General features: G+C 29.9%; 1 protein-coding gene across 2 annotated transcripts; it reads right to left on the bottom strand.

The window, feature by feature from the left end:
- Positions 1 to 7,775: 7,775 nt before the first annotated feature.
- LOC103500556 (uncharacterized) lies at positions 7,776 to 11,267 on the bottom strand. Of its 2 annotated transcripts, XR_540114.3 has the most exons (6): positions 10,909 to 11,259; positions 10,632 to 10,738; positions 9,308 to 9,818; positions 8,549 to 8,667; positions 8,031 to 8,374; positions 7,776 to 7,952 (listed from the first exon to the last, which is right to left on the bottom strand). XR_540114.3 is itself a non-coding variant. In XM_008463908.3 (5 exons), exons 1-5 carry the CDS (start codon positions 11,164 to 11,166, stop codon positions 8,176 to 8,178), a joined length of 1,194 nt encoding a protein of 397 aa, XP_008462130.1. In that variant the 5' UTR covers positions 11,167 to 11,267; the 3' UTR covers positions 7,776 to 8,175. The 2 variants fall into 2 exon arrangements, 1 of the variants encoding a protein (XP_008462130.1); XM_008463908.3 differs by having other exon boundaries at positions 7,776 to 8,374; positions 10,909 to 11,267.
- Positions 11,268 to 17,441: the final 6,174 nt, after the last annotated feature.

Genomic DNA, 17,441 nt, shown 5'->3' on the forward strand with positions numbered 1-17,441 from the left:
GCGTTTGTTGGATGAATATTTAATTAATTAACCTAACCTAGATCTTGGTGTGAATCTACTCTTTAAAACATTATTCCTTTACAAACGTAAGATTGATAAAATGCTTTTCCAAAAATTCTATAAAAATTTTGGTAGCATATTCCCTAAAATATGGGTTAGCCAAACCTGTAAATGGGAGAAATTTTTGTACTTCTATATATGATGTATATGCAACTTCAGAATCCACAACACATCAACTAGTCGAGAGTTCAAATCAGAGTTTATATTCAACTACGAACTAGTTACAAAAGAAAAACAATCTAATAAGAAACCTCTCAAAACTCAAATTCTCACTGTGGCTCTCGCTTCTTCTAATCACCCAATAATACAATACTACACATAAATATATACATACCACAAGAATGAGAAACTACAATCAATGCCAAGGAAGCACAACCAATGCTTGGTCCTTGACCGCTACATGGAGGAGAAAAAACATTGAAAACGTGAGCTAAAACTCAGTGAGTGGCAAGTTTCTTATAGGTAATGCTTGTAAACCATACTTAAAAAGAAAAACTTAAATATGCATTAGAAATAAAATATTTGTGGAAAACGTCATTAACTCGTAGCCTTTAGTCTACCAACAAACCTGTAATCAATACAACCATGGCAAGGCATCTAAAGATAGGACCAAAGATAGCTCGCACATGATAAAGAATCATGCGGTCCAAACTAGCACACGCATCTTTAGTATCCACCATGATAGCAACCGTCAACCAATCCAAACCAACCATGATAGCATACTAAGTATACGACCTGGGAATAGCTCACACGTGCTCCATATCCACAAGGAAACACACGGCCAAACAGAGCTCACGCATACTTAACACCTACCACAGTAACTACATACGGCTCCTATGTGCACATAGAGCCACCCAACCATGGGTTAAGCTAGGCTCAAAGCCATATCTCAATCCTCCATCCATGTCCTCACCTAGGCTCAAGTATCTAGATCTCCGGTCACGGCCTCTTTCAGCCCCGGAACCCCTGACAACCATAGGTGGCGCTACGAAAACACATTCACGTAGCCTTTAGGGAAATCACCAACATTATTTCATAAACATCACATGTTTAAAGTTTAAAACCAAACATGGTTAGAAACACATTTCAAATCATTTTCGATTCTTAGCAATCGATACATTCTTTTAGAACTCATTCAAATCTAGTTATAAATCAATGAAGATTTTAAAATTCAATTGTCATCTAAAACTTGCTTAGTAAAGTTGGTTTCAACCACAGTTCCGAAATACAAAAGTTCCTAGAATACCGAAATTCATATTTGAAAAACACTTTTAACATATAGATCATAAAACAACCATACAAGTAATCGTCACAATCCTAGCGTACTATAATAACATATATAAATTTATAACGAAAAACTTTGAAAATAAGCCACTCACTATCAATGACTTGATCCCTCAAGATTATAAAAAATGGCTAACTTTATAGGCCTTATTACATGGGTCGTAAATAGTTTGGTGTTTTGTTACAATTACAAAAGACTCCCTATTAATTATTTGGTTTTATATAAATAAGTAATATGGAAAAGTAAAGTTAATTATAAAAAGGAATATAATTACAATTATTTGGAAAAAAAAAAAAAAAGATAATCCATGAGGAGATAGATGGTTGATTTGATTGGATGAGAAAAGATATATTTATTTAGAAGAGAGAATTATGGTTTAAATTAAATATATATGTTTATTATAGATTTTGGTGAGAGAAAAATAATAATAATAAAGAAGTATTATTATTATTAGGGATCTTTTTATAAATAGAACGAAGCGGCAAAATATTTACACTGTATAGAACAATTTCGAAAACAAACAAAGTCCATAGTCCCACCGTGTAAAATACCAAAAATGTCCCGTCAACAACGCACACATAATATATTTGGTACAAAACGCGTGTGTAATATTTGGTATACGATCGTTTACATTTGACTATTGTTTGGTACACGATCGTTTAGATTTGGTCATTTTATTTGACAATTATTTCTTAATGTTATCGTTTAATTTGGTTACGCTTAAAATTGGTTACACGATCGTTTAGATTTGGTCATTTAATTTGGCAATTACTTTTTAATTTATCGTTTAATTTGGTTATATGATCGTTTAATTTGGTTACATTTAAAATTGGTTACACGATCGTTTAGATTTGGGTAGGCAAATCATTTTTCTTTTGGTACACAATCATTTGGTCATTTAATTTGGCAATTATTTTTTTAATCCTATTGTTTAATTTGTTTACACGATCGTTTACATTTAGCTACTTCAATCTAAATGATTTTTTTCAAGATTCTTTATACACGATCTTTTAGATTCTACTATTTTTTGTACATGATAGTTTAGATTTGGTTACCCAAATTTAAAAGAACGTAAAAAGGAAGAAGAATAAAAGAAGAAAGTCGATGGAAAGATTAAACGACGTATAAAAAGAAGAGAAAAAGAAGAAAGACGATGAAAAGAAATCACAACCGAAAAAAAGAAGAAAATAAGAAAGACGATGGAAAAATTAAACGACGTAAAAAAGAATTGAAAAAGAAGAAAGACGATGGAAATAAATCGCAACAAAAAAGAAGAGAAAAAGAAGAAAGACGATAAAAGAAATCGTAGCAAGCAGGAGAACAAGACAGAAAGGCAAACTTGAAATATTTAAAAAATAGCTAATTTTATGGATTTTGTTACACAGGCCGTAAATAGTTTGATGTTTTGTTACCTTCATAAAAGTTTCCCTTATTATTATTATTAATGGTTATAAATACCTAAGATTTTGTGCATTTAATGAATTTATTGAGTAAAGATAATGATAATAAATATATATGTACATTTTGGTATTATATATATATATCCTAAAAGGAAAAGGAAATAATAATAATAAATATTAGTGTTATTATTTGAGTCTATAAATAGTATTGGAATGCTTAAGTTGAAAAGAAAAGGAAAAATAAAAAAGTTCTTCATCTTCTTCACTAAGATAACCATCTGCTACCGCTTCACCAATTTTAGTTATGATTGGTCCCTTTAGCAAAGCTTAAAGATTTAAAAGTGATGAATTTTCTCATCAAGAATAAGATAATTTTTCAACTTCCATTCGGGTAACCTTAGTAAGCTAAGGTAATTAAATTAATAATTTGTTGATTTAATCTTAGATCTATTTGGAGTTTCTTTAAAGGTTCAATTGGCTAATGCTTGAAGATTTAATCTTGGATTTTTTCCAATCAAGGTTGAATTGGTTTCAACCCAATTTTTTTTTTAAGTTAATTAATTTAGGAGAATTTTTGGATGATAGTCAATTGCTAATTTTATTAATTAAGATACTAAATTTTCTTTTTATGATTAGGATCAAATTAGTTGAAGAATTTTTACTGTCAGCTAGGGAATATTTTGTTTGGCTAAAATCTCCAGAAAAGAGATTCTCCTATTAGACCTTCGAACTGAAGTTAAGAGTTTGCATGTAATTTTTCATTATGCATTAATGTAGCAAAGATGCATAATGTGTTGATGTTGATGATCGATGATGATGACTAATATTATATTTATGACTGGTAGTATGTTGATGATGATGATTAATTTACATTGAAGATGACGCATGAATATTAATCACATGATTAAAGACATTATGATTAATATTCATGCCATGTTTATGATGTTTATGATATGCTACATGTTATGGATAAGCCTTCTGTTAACTTTGTCTATTAGAGTTGTATCCATATAGGTGTCCCTCGGGATCACCACCTTTTCATGACTATGTGGTTCGACGGGATCATTGGTCTCATGAGATGTTATATATATGAGTGGTCCGACAGGGTCACTTACAGCTCGATTGTCCTAAGTGTTCCTTCAAGTTTACTGAAGACCAGTTTGTCCTAGGTGTTCTTTTGAGTTCACTGAAAACCAATTTTGTCCTAGGTGTTCCTTTAGGTTCACCAAAGACCAGATGTGTTCCTACGGGATCACTAGATTACGTGTGTTCAGAAATGCGTCAGTTCAGGGGTACTTCCTTACGGGACTCTAATGGGAAGTTAATAGACTCCTAGCGGGACTAGTGGTGGGTCCCTTACTAAGTATATGTTTATACACACGCTTTCTATGTTTAATATTTCAGGTAGAGGAAAGCTGACGAGCGACAGAAAAGGATCCATGACATGTCATATAGGGACTCAGTTTTGCTTCCACATCTATGTATCAGTGTTTCAGTATTCTGTTTTTAATGAAAATTTAGTCTTCCTCTTTTCAAAAAAGTGTCTCTTGTTATTGTTTCTTTTTAGTAATGTCCTCAAGTTAGGATAAAGAGTTGGGTCGTTACAGATTTAGCTAACAATAAACTATTATTAATTTATTTATGTATATAATTTAAGGTTAAAATTGGTTAAATTACAATATTACTCCTTATCGTCGGGAGAAAGTTAGAGTTTAGTCTAAAGTTTAATAAACCTTGATAACATTCTTAAATGGTCCCTACAAACCATACTATTTTTTATAATTTTATTAAACCTAAATGACTAAATTCTAGTCATAAACCATTGAGACTAAATTCTATCATTTTAAACCATAGTTACCAAATTTATAATTTAACCTAAAAATTTATATTTATTATTTTGTATTATTATATAAATAATATTTTATTTATATTTAGAGAAATTGTCAAAAATAGAACATTTGACAAAATATTTACACTCCATAGAAAAATCAAGTGTAATTTAATTTTGTCTTTTAGTGGTTATTTTTCTATGAAGTATAAATAGTTTGCCAATTTTTAATACATATCATATTAAAAAGATAAATTGAGTTTATAGCATGACATATTGTATTTCTAAGTATTTTATATTTATTTAATATAATTCTTCTTTTAAAAATGTAAAATTCAAATGTCGGATCTAATGGAAACATATTATATATTGGATTACATAATCGGAAAATAGTTTTCAGAAACAGAATCTGAAATAATTTTCAAAAACAAAATCTAAATTGTCTGCCAACAACATATTTGCTGAGCTCAATAAATCTAAAAATGTAAAATAAAATTTGGATTTTCTACCAAACACGTTTTAAATGATTTGCTACCCATGAGAAATTCTCTATACATTTATTTAGAAATCTTTAAAAATCTATTAATTTTTTTAATGAAATTTGTTCCCCAAGAAATCTATTAAGTATTTTTAAAATTTTTGTTTCTTAATTGAATATTTTTAAAACCTAATTTTCCTTTTTTTGAAACAATGGTTTCTTTGGGTGAATATATCAAATATTTTTTTAAACTGTGCCCCATTGTGAAATCTACATATTATTTTTTAGAGGAAAATTTTTATAAATATAACAAATCAATAAAATATTTATGGCTCGTGTAACAAATCTTATGAAGTTAGTCATTTTTTAAATATTTCAGGTTTGTCCTTCCCTTTTATCGTCTTACTTCTCCCCTTCGCCTTCGTCTGCGATTTGATCTTTTTTCTTTCCATCATATTTATTCTTTTCCTCTTCTTTTTTTTCAAACTGTTATTTGGTTCAAAATATTTTTTTTCAAACTTTTATTTGGTTGTTTAAGATCGTGTACTAAATATAAAAGAGAAAAAATGTCGTTTAGATTTTCGTGTATAAAAATAGTCGAATCTAAACGATCCTGTACAAAGAATCCTAAAAAAATCGTTTAGATTAGGGTATTCAAATCTAAATGATCGTGTACAAAAAAAAAATTATCTTGTAAACAAATCTAAACGATCATATATCAAAAGAATCTTAAAAAAAAAATCGTTTAGCCAAATCTAAACAATCGTATAAACAAATCTAAACGATCGTGTACCAAAAGAATCTTGAAAAAAATCGTTTCACCAAATCTAAACGATCATGCACCAAATCTTGAAAAAAAAATCATTTAGATTTTGCTATCCAAATCTAAACGATCCTTAGCCAAATTAAACGATCATTTACACAGAATTGAAAAAATAAATCGTTTAAATTTAGCTATCCAAATCTAAACAACTAAATCTAAAGGATCCGTACACCAAACAATAACCAAATATAAACGATCGTATACCAAATATATTTTTTAGAGATTAAAAAATTTAGCTATCCAAATCTAAACAACTAAATCTAAAGGATCCGTACACCAAACAATAACCAAATCTAAACGATCGTGTACCAAATATATTTTTTAGAGTTTTTTTTTCAAAATTTGATATACGATCGTTTAGATTTGTCTACATGATCGTTTAGATTTGGCTACACGATCGTTTAGATTTGGCTAAATAATTTTTTTCAATATTCTTTATAAACAATCTTTTAGTTTTGGTTACCCTAATTTTAAATGGCTAAACGATTTTTTTTTTTTCAAGATTCTTTATACACCATCCTTTAGATTTGGTTACCTAATCTAAACAACGTAAAAAAGAAAAGAAAAAGGCATACATGCACCTAAAAAAAGAGAGAAAACCAAGAAAGAAGATAGAAAGAAATAGATTTGGTTACCCAAATCTAAAAACAAAAAAAATGGAAGAAATGGCAACTAAAAAAGAAGTAAAGGAAGAAGACAATAAAAAATGGAGAAAAAGATGGAAGGGAAAACCTGAAATATTTAAAAAATGGCTAACTTTATGAGCTTTGTTACACCGGCTGTAAATATTCATGAAGATCTTCTTTTCGATTTTCTAAATTGTTTTATACAGTATAAATATTTTGTCATTTTGTTATATATATATATATATATATATATGAAAATCTAGTTTTTCCACACGCAAAATAATAGGAAATATCTTAAAATTCTTTTTCTTTTAAGTGGATTTAGTGATTTTTTATTTTTCAAATCTATACATATTTAATGTGAAAACAAAAATAAATAGTTAATTTTTTTAAAAAAAAAAGTTTCATTCAACGCCAATATATGGCTTTCTCTAAAAAATTATTTAATTGGTATAGTTTTTTTTTTTCAAATCTATATTTCACCTGAAAACTAAAACAAAGTTTTTTTTTCTAATTGCATTCAATGTAAAGCTATAGTTTTTCAATAAAATTATTTAATAATTTAAATGTAAAATTACGACATATAAACCATATAACCAATTATTAAAAGGGACAAAAGAAGATGTTTCAAAATACTCGTGCTTCAAAAAGAATTTTTAGTTTCAAATTCAAAATACACCGATGAATTATTAATTGTGGAATAGGCAAATGAAACATGTATGTGAACGTTTCATGAAATATATATAAAAGATTTTTTAGGCACTAGATTGAATTATGAAATTTAGAATTAATAAGTTGAAACTAGAAAATTTGTATATGAGGTGCAACAAGATGGAATTCCTAAATAAATATGTAAAAAAAATGGTAATGGAAAGAAATTTCTTATCAAATAATATAATTGGAGTTGAGTTATTTAACATCAACTTAAAAAATCAGTAGATCAAACACATATCTAATGACTTGAAAAATCCTATCAACCTAATCCATCTCATTTGATTCAAGTAGAATTATCAATACATTTAGGTCAGATTGGATTCAACATTACCACTATGAATTGGATTGGTTCGTAGATTTACTTAAAATTAGTTTATATTGAACAAAACCACCCCAAACTTCATTATTGATTTTCAAAATTATGTTTTAGTAGTTATTCATTGATCAAACTTGTTTTTCACATAACTTTATTTTTTAAGAAAATATTAATAGTTTTTGAAGATCTTTACAAATTTCCCCTTAAAATTAGTGGGCAATAATCAGATAAGGATAATTGAAACATTTACTTAAGTTTAGGGGGTTCAATTTGATGAAACTGAAAACCTAAAGTTCAAACACACCTCAACAACTTTATTGTCAAGATTGATATTTCCAACTAACAAGAATTGGAATTTGAATTGGTAGAACCTTGAAGGAAGGGGGGAATCAACAGTTTCAACTGAGGTATGGTATATCAACCTGCAGGGTAAGAACTTCATATTGGAGGAAATTAGAATGATCATAGTAAAGACTATAAAAATAAAAACAAAACATTACCAAGCATGGGATGAGCTTGAAATCCCTCCATCGACAAAGCTTGTCTCCCTTATGTTATGGATGTACTATCTACAGTGACATGAAATCCAATGCCGAAAATAGTGAGACAGACCTGAAATTGTATTGATATCATTGATGCTCAAAACTATGAAACACCAACAATATATGCATTCCAAGATTCTTTTTGTTGAAAAGTTTCGACTTCCTCGTATTTCACTTCACTTCCTGTGCCAAACCCCTCTATACTTCTAATCTCTTCGGTGTCAGGCATCTGCCGCATCCAGAAATGGACAGATCTGAATCCAGCCTCTTCCAAGCAGTCTTTGATCTCAGGTAATGACCACCTGTTCACATTTGCAATGGTCATCTCAAGATTTTGGACATTTGAAATAGCATAATGTAATGGCTCATGGAATTTAGACACGGTTTAATTTCAAATTTTGGCATAATGGTTTGAGTTAATAATGGTTTACAAATATGGAATGTGTTGTAATCGAAAAGAGAATAGATTTGCTTACAGTCTCCAGCTGTATGAAAATGCATGGCGAAGCTTCTTCTGCTGCTTCTTAAGATCAAAATGGAGGCTAATCCTCGTTTTACGTCCAATGATGTCAAATTCAGCTTGCTCCCAGATATACTGCAATATTTCCAGCAAATTAGATTGCAAAATCTCGCCATCTTTATTACATTTCATGTGAAGAGAAGAACATAAATAAGGAAAAGAAACAATGTTTGAATGATTAAAATTTTACTGTTACATTACGGTAAGGCTATGAAAGACCTCCACAATTAACATCCTCGAGCTGAAGTGAGAAAAACATAGCAAAGCTATTGAGAAAGGAGATTCTACTCTCCAACAGTTAGTGTAGGAGAGGTGGAAAAAAACATAGTTGGATTCTTCAAATTGTATGATGACTGAACTGACAGGACTCAAACATGGAACTATTCTCTCGATAGGGAGAGTGCTCCATCCCAGAAATTTGTATAAAATATTGTCTGAATCAGTAGGCAGAAAATTGAGTACTATAGGGTCAAGTGATTCAATAATAGATGTTTGTTGAATTAAGGCTTACTCGGGAGACTTTAATACTTATTAGATTAGGTCAACGTGATACATCCATCATCTACGCCAGTTCATGCCAAAGTAAAATAAAAGTTCATCTTTCTTATACTTGTGGCCTCTTAAGAATCAAAAACTGCATCTATAATGCAAACGCACTTGTCCACCAGAACAAATTTAATTAAGTTTCTGAAGTTTGAACTCAAGAAAATTATACCTTAAAATTAGCAAATTTCCTTTGAAGCTTCAACTTCTGTTCTGACGAGGTACCACCATACAAATCCATAACAAATATCCCACCTTTTTTGGATAAGGTAGCACGAGCATGCTTGAAATACATAACAAGATCTGCACGTGAATGGAGACAACAACAGCTGTAGTTAAATGCGCACACAATATCTCTTGCAGCCAACGTAATGTTCCTCTTCAAATACTTGTTGTCGTTAAAAGAGGCAGATTCCTCTTTCACAATGGATTTTGATGCACTGGCTTCGGGATTATCTTTGCTATCTTCCAATGTTAAATTTTCAATCAGGTCCACCTCAGGCTCAGGATTGACAAGCCTGGCTTCAGAAGGATGCAGTACATTTCCATGAAAAAGAGAGATTCTGGAAAATCCATCAGCTCCAATTCGATTAACATTGTTCTCCATGCACCAGACTAATGCCTCAAGATCAAGATCCAATCCTACAGCAGTCCTACGTGAATCACTTCGAAGCCATTCTAGACTGTATGAAGTAATACGTATCAGATTTCTAATCCATCCAACTAACACCAACGAAATGCCTCACAATTTAAAGTTTGGCTCCAGCTTGTTCACAAATAGAAATTGAAAATAATAATAATAATAATGAAGTCAAGTTGAACTATTCTTTCTTTTTTTTAAAAAAAAAAAAAAAAAAAAAAAAAAAAACTGCCAGGGTATATAAAAACAACAGCCGAACAAGAGGGGAAGCCTCAACCCCAAACTAACAGAACAAAAAGTGAGTTTAGTTCAAAAGGATAATGGCAAATCAAGTTCAACTATTCTCAAACTATACCATGGATGATGGTCTCAATCTTTGAAAATAAGATCATCAGCCAACTGCCAACCAACTTTCTGGAAATGTATTTACAAAAATTTAAAAATAAAATTAGTTCGTGATGATGAGGATTTAACTGGTGATTGCAATGACAAATACTCCTGCTACGTTTTTTTCTTTCTTAAGCATGGAGTAAAGGTAACAGAGTGTCATGGGGTTACAACATCAAATTATATTACAAACCTAATCATAAACTATTATCACTGATTATTACAATAATTTATAACATTAATATTGGTTTACTAAGATTATAGCAATTATTGAATGATAGACATAGATAAACTATAATCATAATAACAATTGTTCCACGAGTGTGTTTCATTTCATACTACATTTACAATGATCTGCAACCACCCCTCAACGAATAAATGGCCCCAAATGGAATTCACTCAAATTTCTATTTGGCCCTGTCCAATATAACCCAAGTCAACATATATCAACAAGAAAACAGTGGTGTACCTTAAAAGTGCAGTGCCACAAAAATCTTCTTGGAAATGGATCGGTTGCCTACCACCCACATACATTAGAAAGAACTTCTGCAAATAGCTTATGTCTCCTTTGGGGGACTTGAGACAATAAAGAAGAAATTTCAGCAATCAATCAAGAATATACAACTCATCAGTTCATATGGTAAATTCATGTATTCACGAAAATGATCGTTTCTTCCAAATATTCACATGACTTGCCACATATCCATCGGGGGATTAGAGTTGCAATACAAGAAGAAGAGCCAAACCTGAACAGATTGTTGATAGAGTTGAAATTTCGAAGGAATATCCATTGACGAGCCCTCATTGCTTGTTTCTTGTTCCTCTTCTTCTTCTTCTACTTCTACTTCATGTTCCTCTTCTTCTAGTTCTGTGGTAGAAGGCGAGGGAAGGGGATAGCTGTCGAAATCACCATCTTCCATAACTTCACCTTCAGCAGTAAACTTGAAGTCTCTTCGACGAGAATGTCCATCGTGATGTTTTTGCTTCTTGTCTCGCTTTCCCATTTCCCCTCCTTTTCCGCCGCCGGATTGTGTTGGGGGGTTTTCTCACAAAAGAATGGACTTTCTTGCAACAATTTTTCTAATCAAATTTAAAATTAAAATGGAATGCGCTCACTTTTTAAAACTCAATTTTCCCTTTTGACCTTTTCATTACCTCATACCAACGTGAAATTGCTTTCACAGCTCCGGTCATTCTAAGTTTGAATGGTAGATATTATTTTATAGACACGTTAAATATCTAACTTTAAATGTTAGAAATAAATAATGTATATTTTTTAGTGGGGTCTTTTTAAAAATATAACAAAACGAAAAAAATATTTACACTATATAGAAAAATTTCGAAATCGGAAAAAGCTCACTTGTCTACAATGAAATATTTGATACCCGATCGTTTAAATTTGACTATTGTTTGGTACACGATCGTTTAGATTTGGATAGTCAAATCTAAACGATTTATTTTTTCAATTCTATCGACTAATTTGGTTACAGTATCGTTGGTCGTTTAGATTTGCCAACGCGATCGTTTAGATTTGGCCAAATCTAAACGATTTTGTTTTCAAAATTTGGTACACGATCATTTAGATTTGACTAAACGAAATTTTTCAAGATTCTTTTGTTACACGATCGTTTAGATTTGTTTACAGGATTGTTTATTATTTTAAGATTATTTGGTACACAATCGTTTAGATTTGGCTACTTCAATCTAAACGATTTTTTCAAGTTTCTTTATGAACGATCTTTTATATTTGGTTACCCTAATCTAAATAACGTACAAAAATGAGGAAAAGAAGAAAGACAATAGAAAGAAATTGCAGCAAAAAAAAAAAAGAGAAAAAGAAGAAAGACGATAGAAAGAAATTAGATTTGGTTACCCAAATCTAAACGACGTAGAAAAAAGAAGAAGAAAGATAATGGAAAGAAATTGCAACGGAAAAAAAACAGAAAAAGAAGAAAGACGATAGAAAGAAATCGCAGAGAATGGGAAGAGAAACAAAAGGGCAAACTTGGAATTTTTAAAAAATGACTAACTTTATGGACTTTGTTACACGGAACATAAATATTTCAATATTTATGAAAAATTTTCATTTTTATATATGAATGTGTTTGATTTAAATTTTTATATAAAATTTAAAACTAAATAATTATTTAATAAAATGGAAGAGATAACATAATAGTGATTATATTTAATTACTTAATCAATTGAAATATCAAATATTTTTAATCAATTTGTTTATTTAGTAATAAAATTAATATTAATTAATTAAATCATTAATAATATTATAAGTACTATTAATAATAGATGCCCAATAGTAAGCTTAGTGGTCATAGCCATATGACAATTCTTTAATCATTCAACATTCATGTCATTTGTCTGTCAAATACTCACTCTTCGTGGCCAACTAATATACCATCTACTTGTCACTTTTCCTATAAATAGAGGGCTTTGGTGGATATGTCAAGAAACATCAAGATTGGCAAGAAATCCAAATAAGTGGGAAAAAATGGAGAAATTTGAGATTTCGATTTTCCTAATTATTTTCTTAATTTTCAAATTTTCTTATTTATTTATATGTTATATTATATTATTTTTATATTATATTTTCTTGGTTTCCGTATTCCGGTTGTGCCTTGTTTTCATAACACATTATCAACACGAACTTCAATCGTCTCTTCCATCAAAGGTAGGTCCTAATGGTACGTCAGTTTTTCCCTACTCGTTATAATTAATAAAATAAATATTATTTTACATGTTTAAATTCCTAATATAACTATAATATTTTATGATATTATTACCTTGGCAAATTTTACGAACCTAGAATTTATGGCTCTTCACATTAACAGTAGCAATTATTTGTCATGGGTTCTTGATGTTGAAATGCATCTAGACACCATGAATCTCGAAAATACAATTAAAGAAGAAAATGCAATGACCAGTCAAGAGAAAGCAAAAGGCATGATTTTCCTTTGCCATCACACTCTTGATGATTTAAAGTCATAATATTTAACTGTGGAAGATCCCCGTACATTGTGGAATAAATTGAAATAAAGATATGATCATTTAAAATTATCCATCATCCTCAAGGTCGTTATGATTGGATACATTTGAGGCTACAAGATTTTAAATCAGTAAGTAATTACAATTTCGAATTATTCAGAATTAGTTCAAAATTGTTGTTATATAGAGAAAAAAATTACTGATATGGACATGTTGGAAAAGACATTTTCTATGTTTCATTTCTTAAATATGCTCCTACAATAGCAACATCGAGAGAAATGTTTTACAAAATATTCTAAACTCATCTCATGTCTTATTGTTGTCGAAAAAGCACGAATCCCAACCAACTAGAACAACATCATCCCCTAAAGCGAACGTTATGAATTTTAATCGTAAACGAGGTCGTGGTCATGGCCAAGGTAGAGACCATGGAAGAGGAAGAAACAATTATTATTTATGTGGTGGTCATTCTTCTAATCCAAATTGCAAAAGAACCACACGAAACAATGATCATAAAGGGAAAACTCCACAAAATAAAAATCCAAAAAGTGATGAAGAAATATGCTACTGATATGGTATGACTGGGCATTGGTCACATGTTTTCCGTACATTGAAATACTTAGTTGACATATATCAAGCTTCCCTAGAGAAGAAAAAATGGAAACACGTAGAAGCCAATTGTGTCTATCAAGATAATAATATATTTGATCCATCTAACATGACTAATTTGGATGTGGCAGATTTCTTTGAAACTTTTGAAGAGTAAATCGACACAATTGATGGAACAACAAGTGTTTTTTTTTACTTTTAAAATATCTAGAATAATATATTTATTTTGTTATCTTTCTTCATATTTTGTTTTTATTAAAATACAAGTATGTTTTATTTACTATAATTATTTCCCTTTAAATGAAGAAATATGAATGATTTTCATGTATTGGGTGATTCAGAAATGAACAAATAAAATCTGTCTGGCAGACAATGCAACGACACACACAATACTTACAAATAAAAAATATTTTTCCAAACTGACAATGCTAGAAGCAAAAGTCAATATAATATCAGGTTCTGCAAACTTTATTGGAGGGTTTGGAAAAACAAATATTATTTTTCCTAGAGGAACAAAATTCACAATTGATAATGCATTGTTCTTTAGTTAATCAAAGAGAAATCTATTGAGTTTTAAAGATATACGTTGCAATGATTATCATATTGAGACTAATAGAAAAAATGGAATGTAATATCTTTATATTATATCTATTGTCTTAAATGAAAAACATATATTAGAAAGGTTGTATGCTTTATCTTCTAGAGTATATTATACTCATATAAGAGTAATTGAAACATATGTAACAATGAACCTGAAGTTCATGAATCCATACATATTTGCAATTTGACATAATTGATTGGGTCATCCAGGATCCATAATGATGAGAAGAATTATTGAAAATTCACGAACATCCATTGAAGAACCAAAAGATTTTTTCAATCTAATGAATTATAATGTGATGCTTGCTTTCAAGGAATTAATAATTAGACCATCACTAGCTAACGTGGGAATCAAATCACCTACATTTTTTCAACAAACTCATGGTGTTATTTGTGGACCGATTAACCCACCAAGTGGATTATTTAAGTATTTTATGGTCTTAATAGACGCATCCAACAAATAGTCGCATGTGTGCTTATTATCAAGTCAAAATCTTGCATTTGAAAAATTATTTGCTCAAATAATTAAGTTAAGAGCACAACTTCCTGATTATACAATTCAGAACATTCGACTTGATAATGCTGATGAATTTACATCCCAAACATTTGATAATTATTGTATGTCTATTGTGATAAGTGTTGAACATCTTGTAGGTCATGTTCATATACAAAATGGTTTGGCATAATCATTTATAAAATGTTTGCAATTAATTGTTAGACCATTGCTTATCATACATCTGTATGATAACATACTATTTTGCATATTTTATCACTTGTGCGTATTAGGCCAGTAGCTTATCACAATTACTCGCCATTACAATTAGCATATAGCCATGAGCTAAATATTTCTCATTTGAATTTTTTTTTAATGTGTAGTATATGTTCCAATTGCTCCACCACAACGTACTAAGATGGGTCCTCAAAGGAGGCTAGGAATATATGTTGGATTTGATTCCTCATAATTATTAAATATCTTGAACCTCTGATAGATGATGTATTTACTACACAATTTACTAATTGTCAGTTTAATGAGATAAATTTTCCAACATTAGGAGGAGGAATTAAGAAGTTGGAAAAAGAAATTATATGAAATGTATCATTATTGTCTCATTTAAATCATCGTATAGATCAATGTGAACTTGATGTTCAAAAAATAATTTATTTGCAAAATATAGTAAATCAGTTATCAGATACATTTGTAGATTCAAAGAAAGTAACTAAATCACATATAGTAACTACAAATGTCTCATCAAAGATTGATATCCCAACACAACATGTTATCACTAATGAATATGAAACACCCCAAAACGTGGTAGACCAGTAAATTTCAAAGATAAAAATCCTCATAAAAGAAATCGAATCAATAACTCTATTAAGATGTGGATGTTCTAGAAGAAATCCAAAATTTGACTTTTGACAGAAATGTCAAAGAAAATAAAATAATTTAGGATAATAATGAGATCTCGATAAACTATGTCATGACAAGAGAAAGATGGAACTAAATTAATGTAGTTGTTGACAACATTTTTTGCGTATAATGTTGCTCTTGATATTATATCCGAAAATAGGGTTTCTGAACCAAAATCTGTTGAAGAATGTTGACAAAGAAAAAATTGGTTTTTGTGGAAAGAAGCAATTGAGGCAGAATTAAATTCACTTTCAAAACATCGAGTTTTTAGACCAATAGTTCAAACACAAGAAGGTATCAAACCCGTGGGATATAAATGGGTATTTGTGAGAAAAAAATTGAAAATAATGAGATCACAAGATATAAAGCACGATTAGTTGCACACAGTTTTTCACAAGACCTGGTATTGATTATAAGGAGACATATTCTCTGGTAGTGAATGCAATCATATTAAGATTTTTAATCAGCCTGGTTGTGTATGAAAATATAGACATGCATCTTATGGATGTAGTCACAACATATTTATATGAATCTCTTGATAATGATATTTATGTGAAAGTCCCAAAAGGATTTAAGATACCTGAAAAATATAAATCAAGTTCCAAGGAACTATATTCAATAAAGTTAAAGGATCATTATATGGATTAAAACTATTAGGATGAATGTGGTACAATCGCCTGAGTGAATATTTGTTGAAAGAAGGATATCAAAGTAATCCAATATGTCCATGCGTTTTTATAAAGAAATGACAATAAATATCTGGTATTATAACGGAATATCTTGAGGAGCTTTCAAAGGTAATAGAGTATCTTAAGAAAGAATTTGAGATGAAAGATCTCGGAAAAATAAAATTTTGCCTTGGTTTAAAAATTGAGCATCTAGCAGATGAGATATTTGTTCATCATTCAACTTATACATAAAAAGTTTTGAATAGATTTTATATGGATACAACACATCTATTGAATATTCCAATGCAAGTTCATTCACTATATATGAAGAAAGAAATATTTCGACCACAAGATGATAATGAAGAATTCCTAGGCCTAGAAGTACCATATCTTAGTGCAATTAGTACATTCTTGTATCTTGCTAATAATATAAGATCAGATAATGCATTTTTCAGTAAATTTATTAGCTAGATAAAGTTCATCTCCAATAAAAGGACATTGGAATGCAATTAAACATATACTTCATTATCTTCGAGGAACAATTAATAAGGAATTATTTTATTCAAATAAATCAAATTTTAACCTAGTTGGTTTTGCATATTCTGAATATTTATTTGATCCACACAAAGCTAGATCTCAAACAGGTTATATATTCACATGTGGAGAAACTGTTATATCTTGGCAATCAGTAAAGCAGACGGTAGCAGCCATCTCTTCAAACCGTGCTGAAATCCTTACTATTCATGAGGCTAGCCGAGAATGTATATGGTTAAGAACGATGACTCAATACATTCAAGAATCATGTGGTTTGTCTTCTAGTAAACTCCTTCTAACAACATTATACGAAGACAACATGACCTAGATAACTCAAATAAAAGAAGGTTATTGTAACAAACCAACTCTTTATACTAAGCTGAGGTCATTACTACTAAAGAAAATAAAAAGCTTTCTTAACCAAAATGGAAAATAACACTAATTTTCACTGAAAATCTCAAAA

Source organism: Cucumis melo, chromosome 12 (genome assembly GCF_025177605.1).
Source record: "Cucumis melo cultivar AY chromosome 12, USDA_Cmelo_AY_1.0, whole genome shotgun sequence".
NCBI classification, from domain to species: domain Eukaryota; kingdom Viridiplantae; phylum Streptophyta; class Magnoliopsida; order Cucurbitales; family Cucurbitaceae; genus Cucumis; species Cucumis melo.

Coding starts and splice junctions, on each gene's coding strand:
- LOC103500556 (XM_008463908.3), bottom strand. CDS start 11,166: ATGGGAAAGCGAGACAAGAAGCAAAAACATCACGATGGACATTCTCGT. Junction 10,739..10,908: donor TCTATCAACAATCTGTTCAG/GTTTGGCTCTTC, acceptor TATTGTCTCAAG/TCCCCCAAAGGAGACATAAG. Junction 9,819..10,631: donor TGTGGCACTGCACTTTTAAG/GTACACCACTGT, acceptor TACTTCATACAG/TCTAGAATGGCTTCGAAGTG.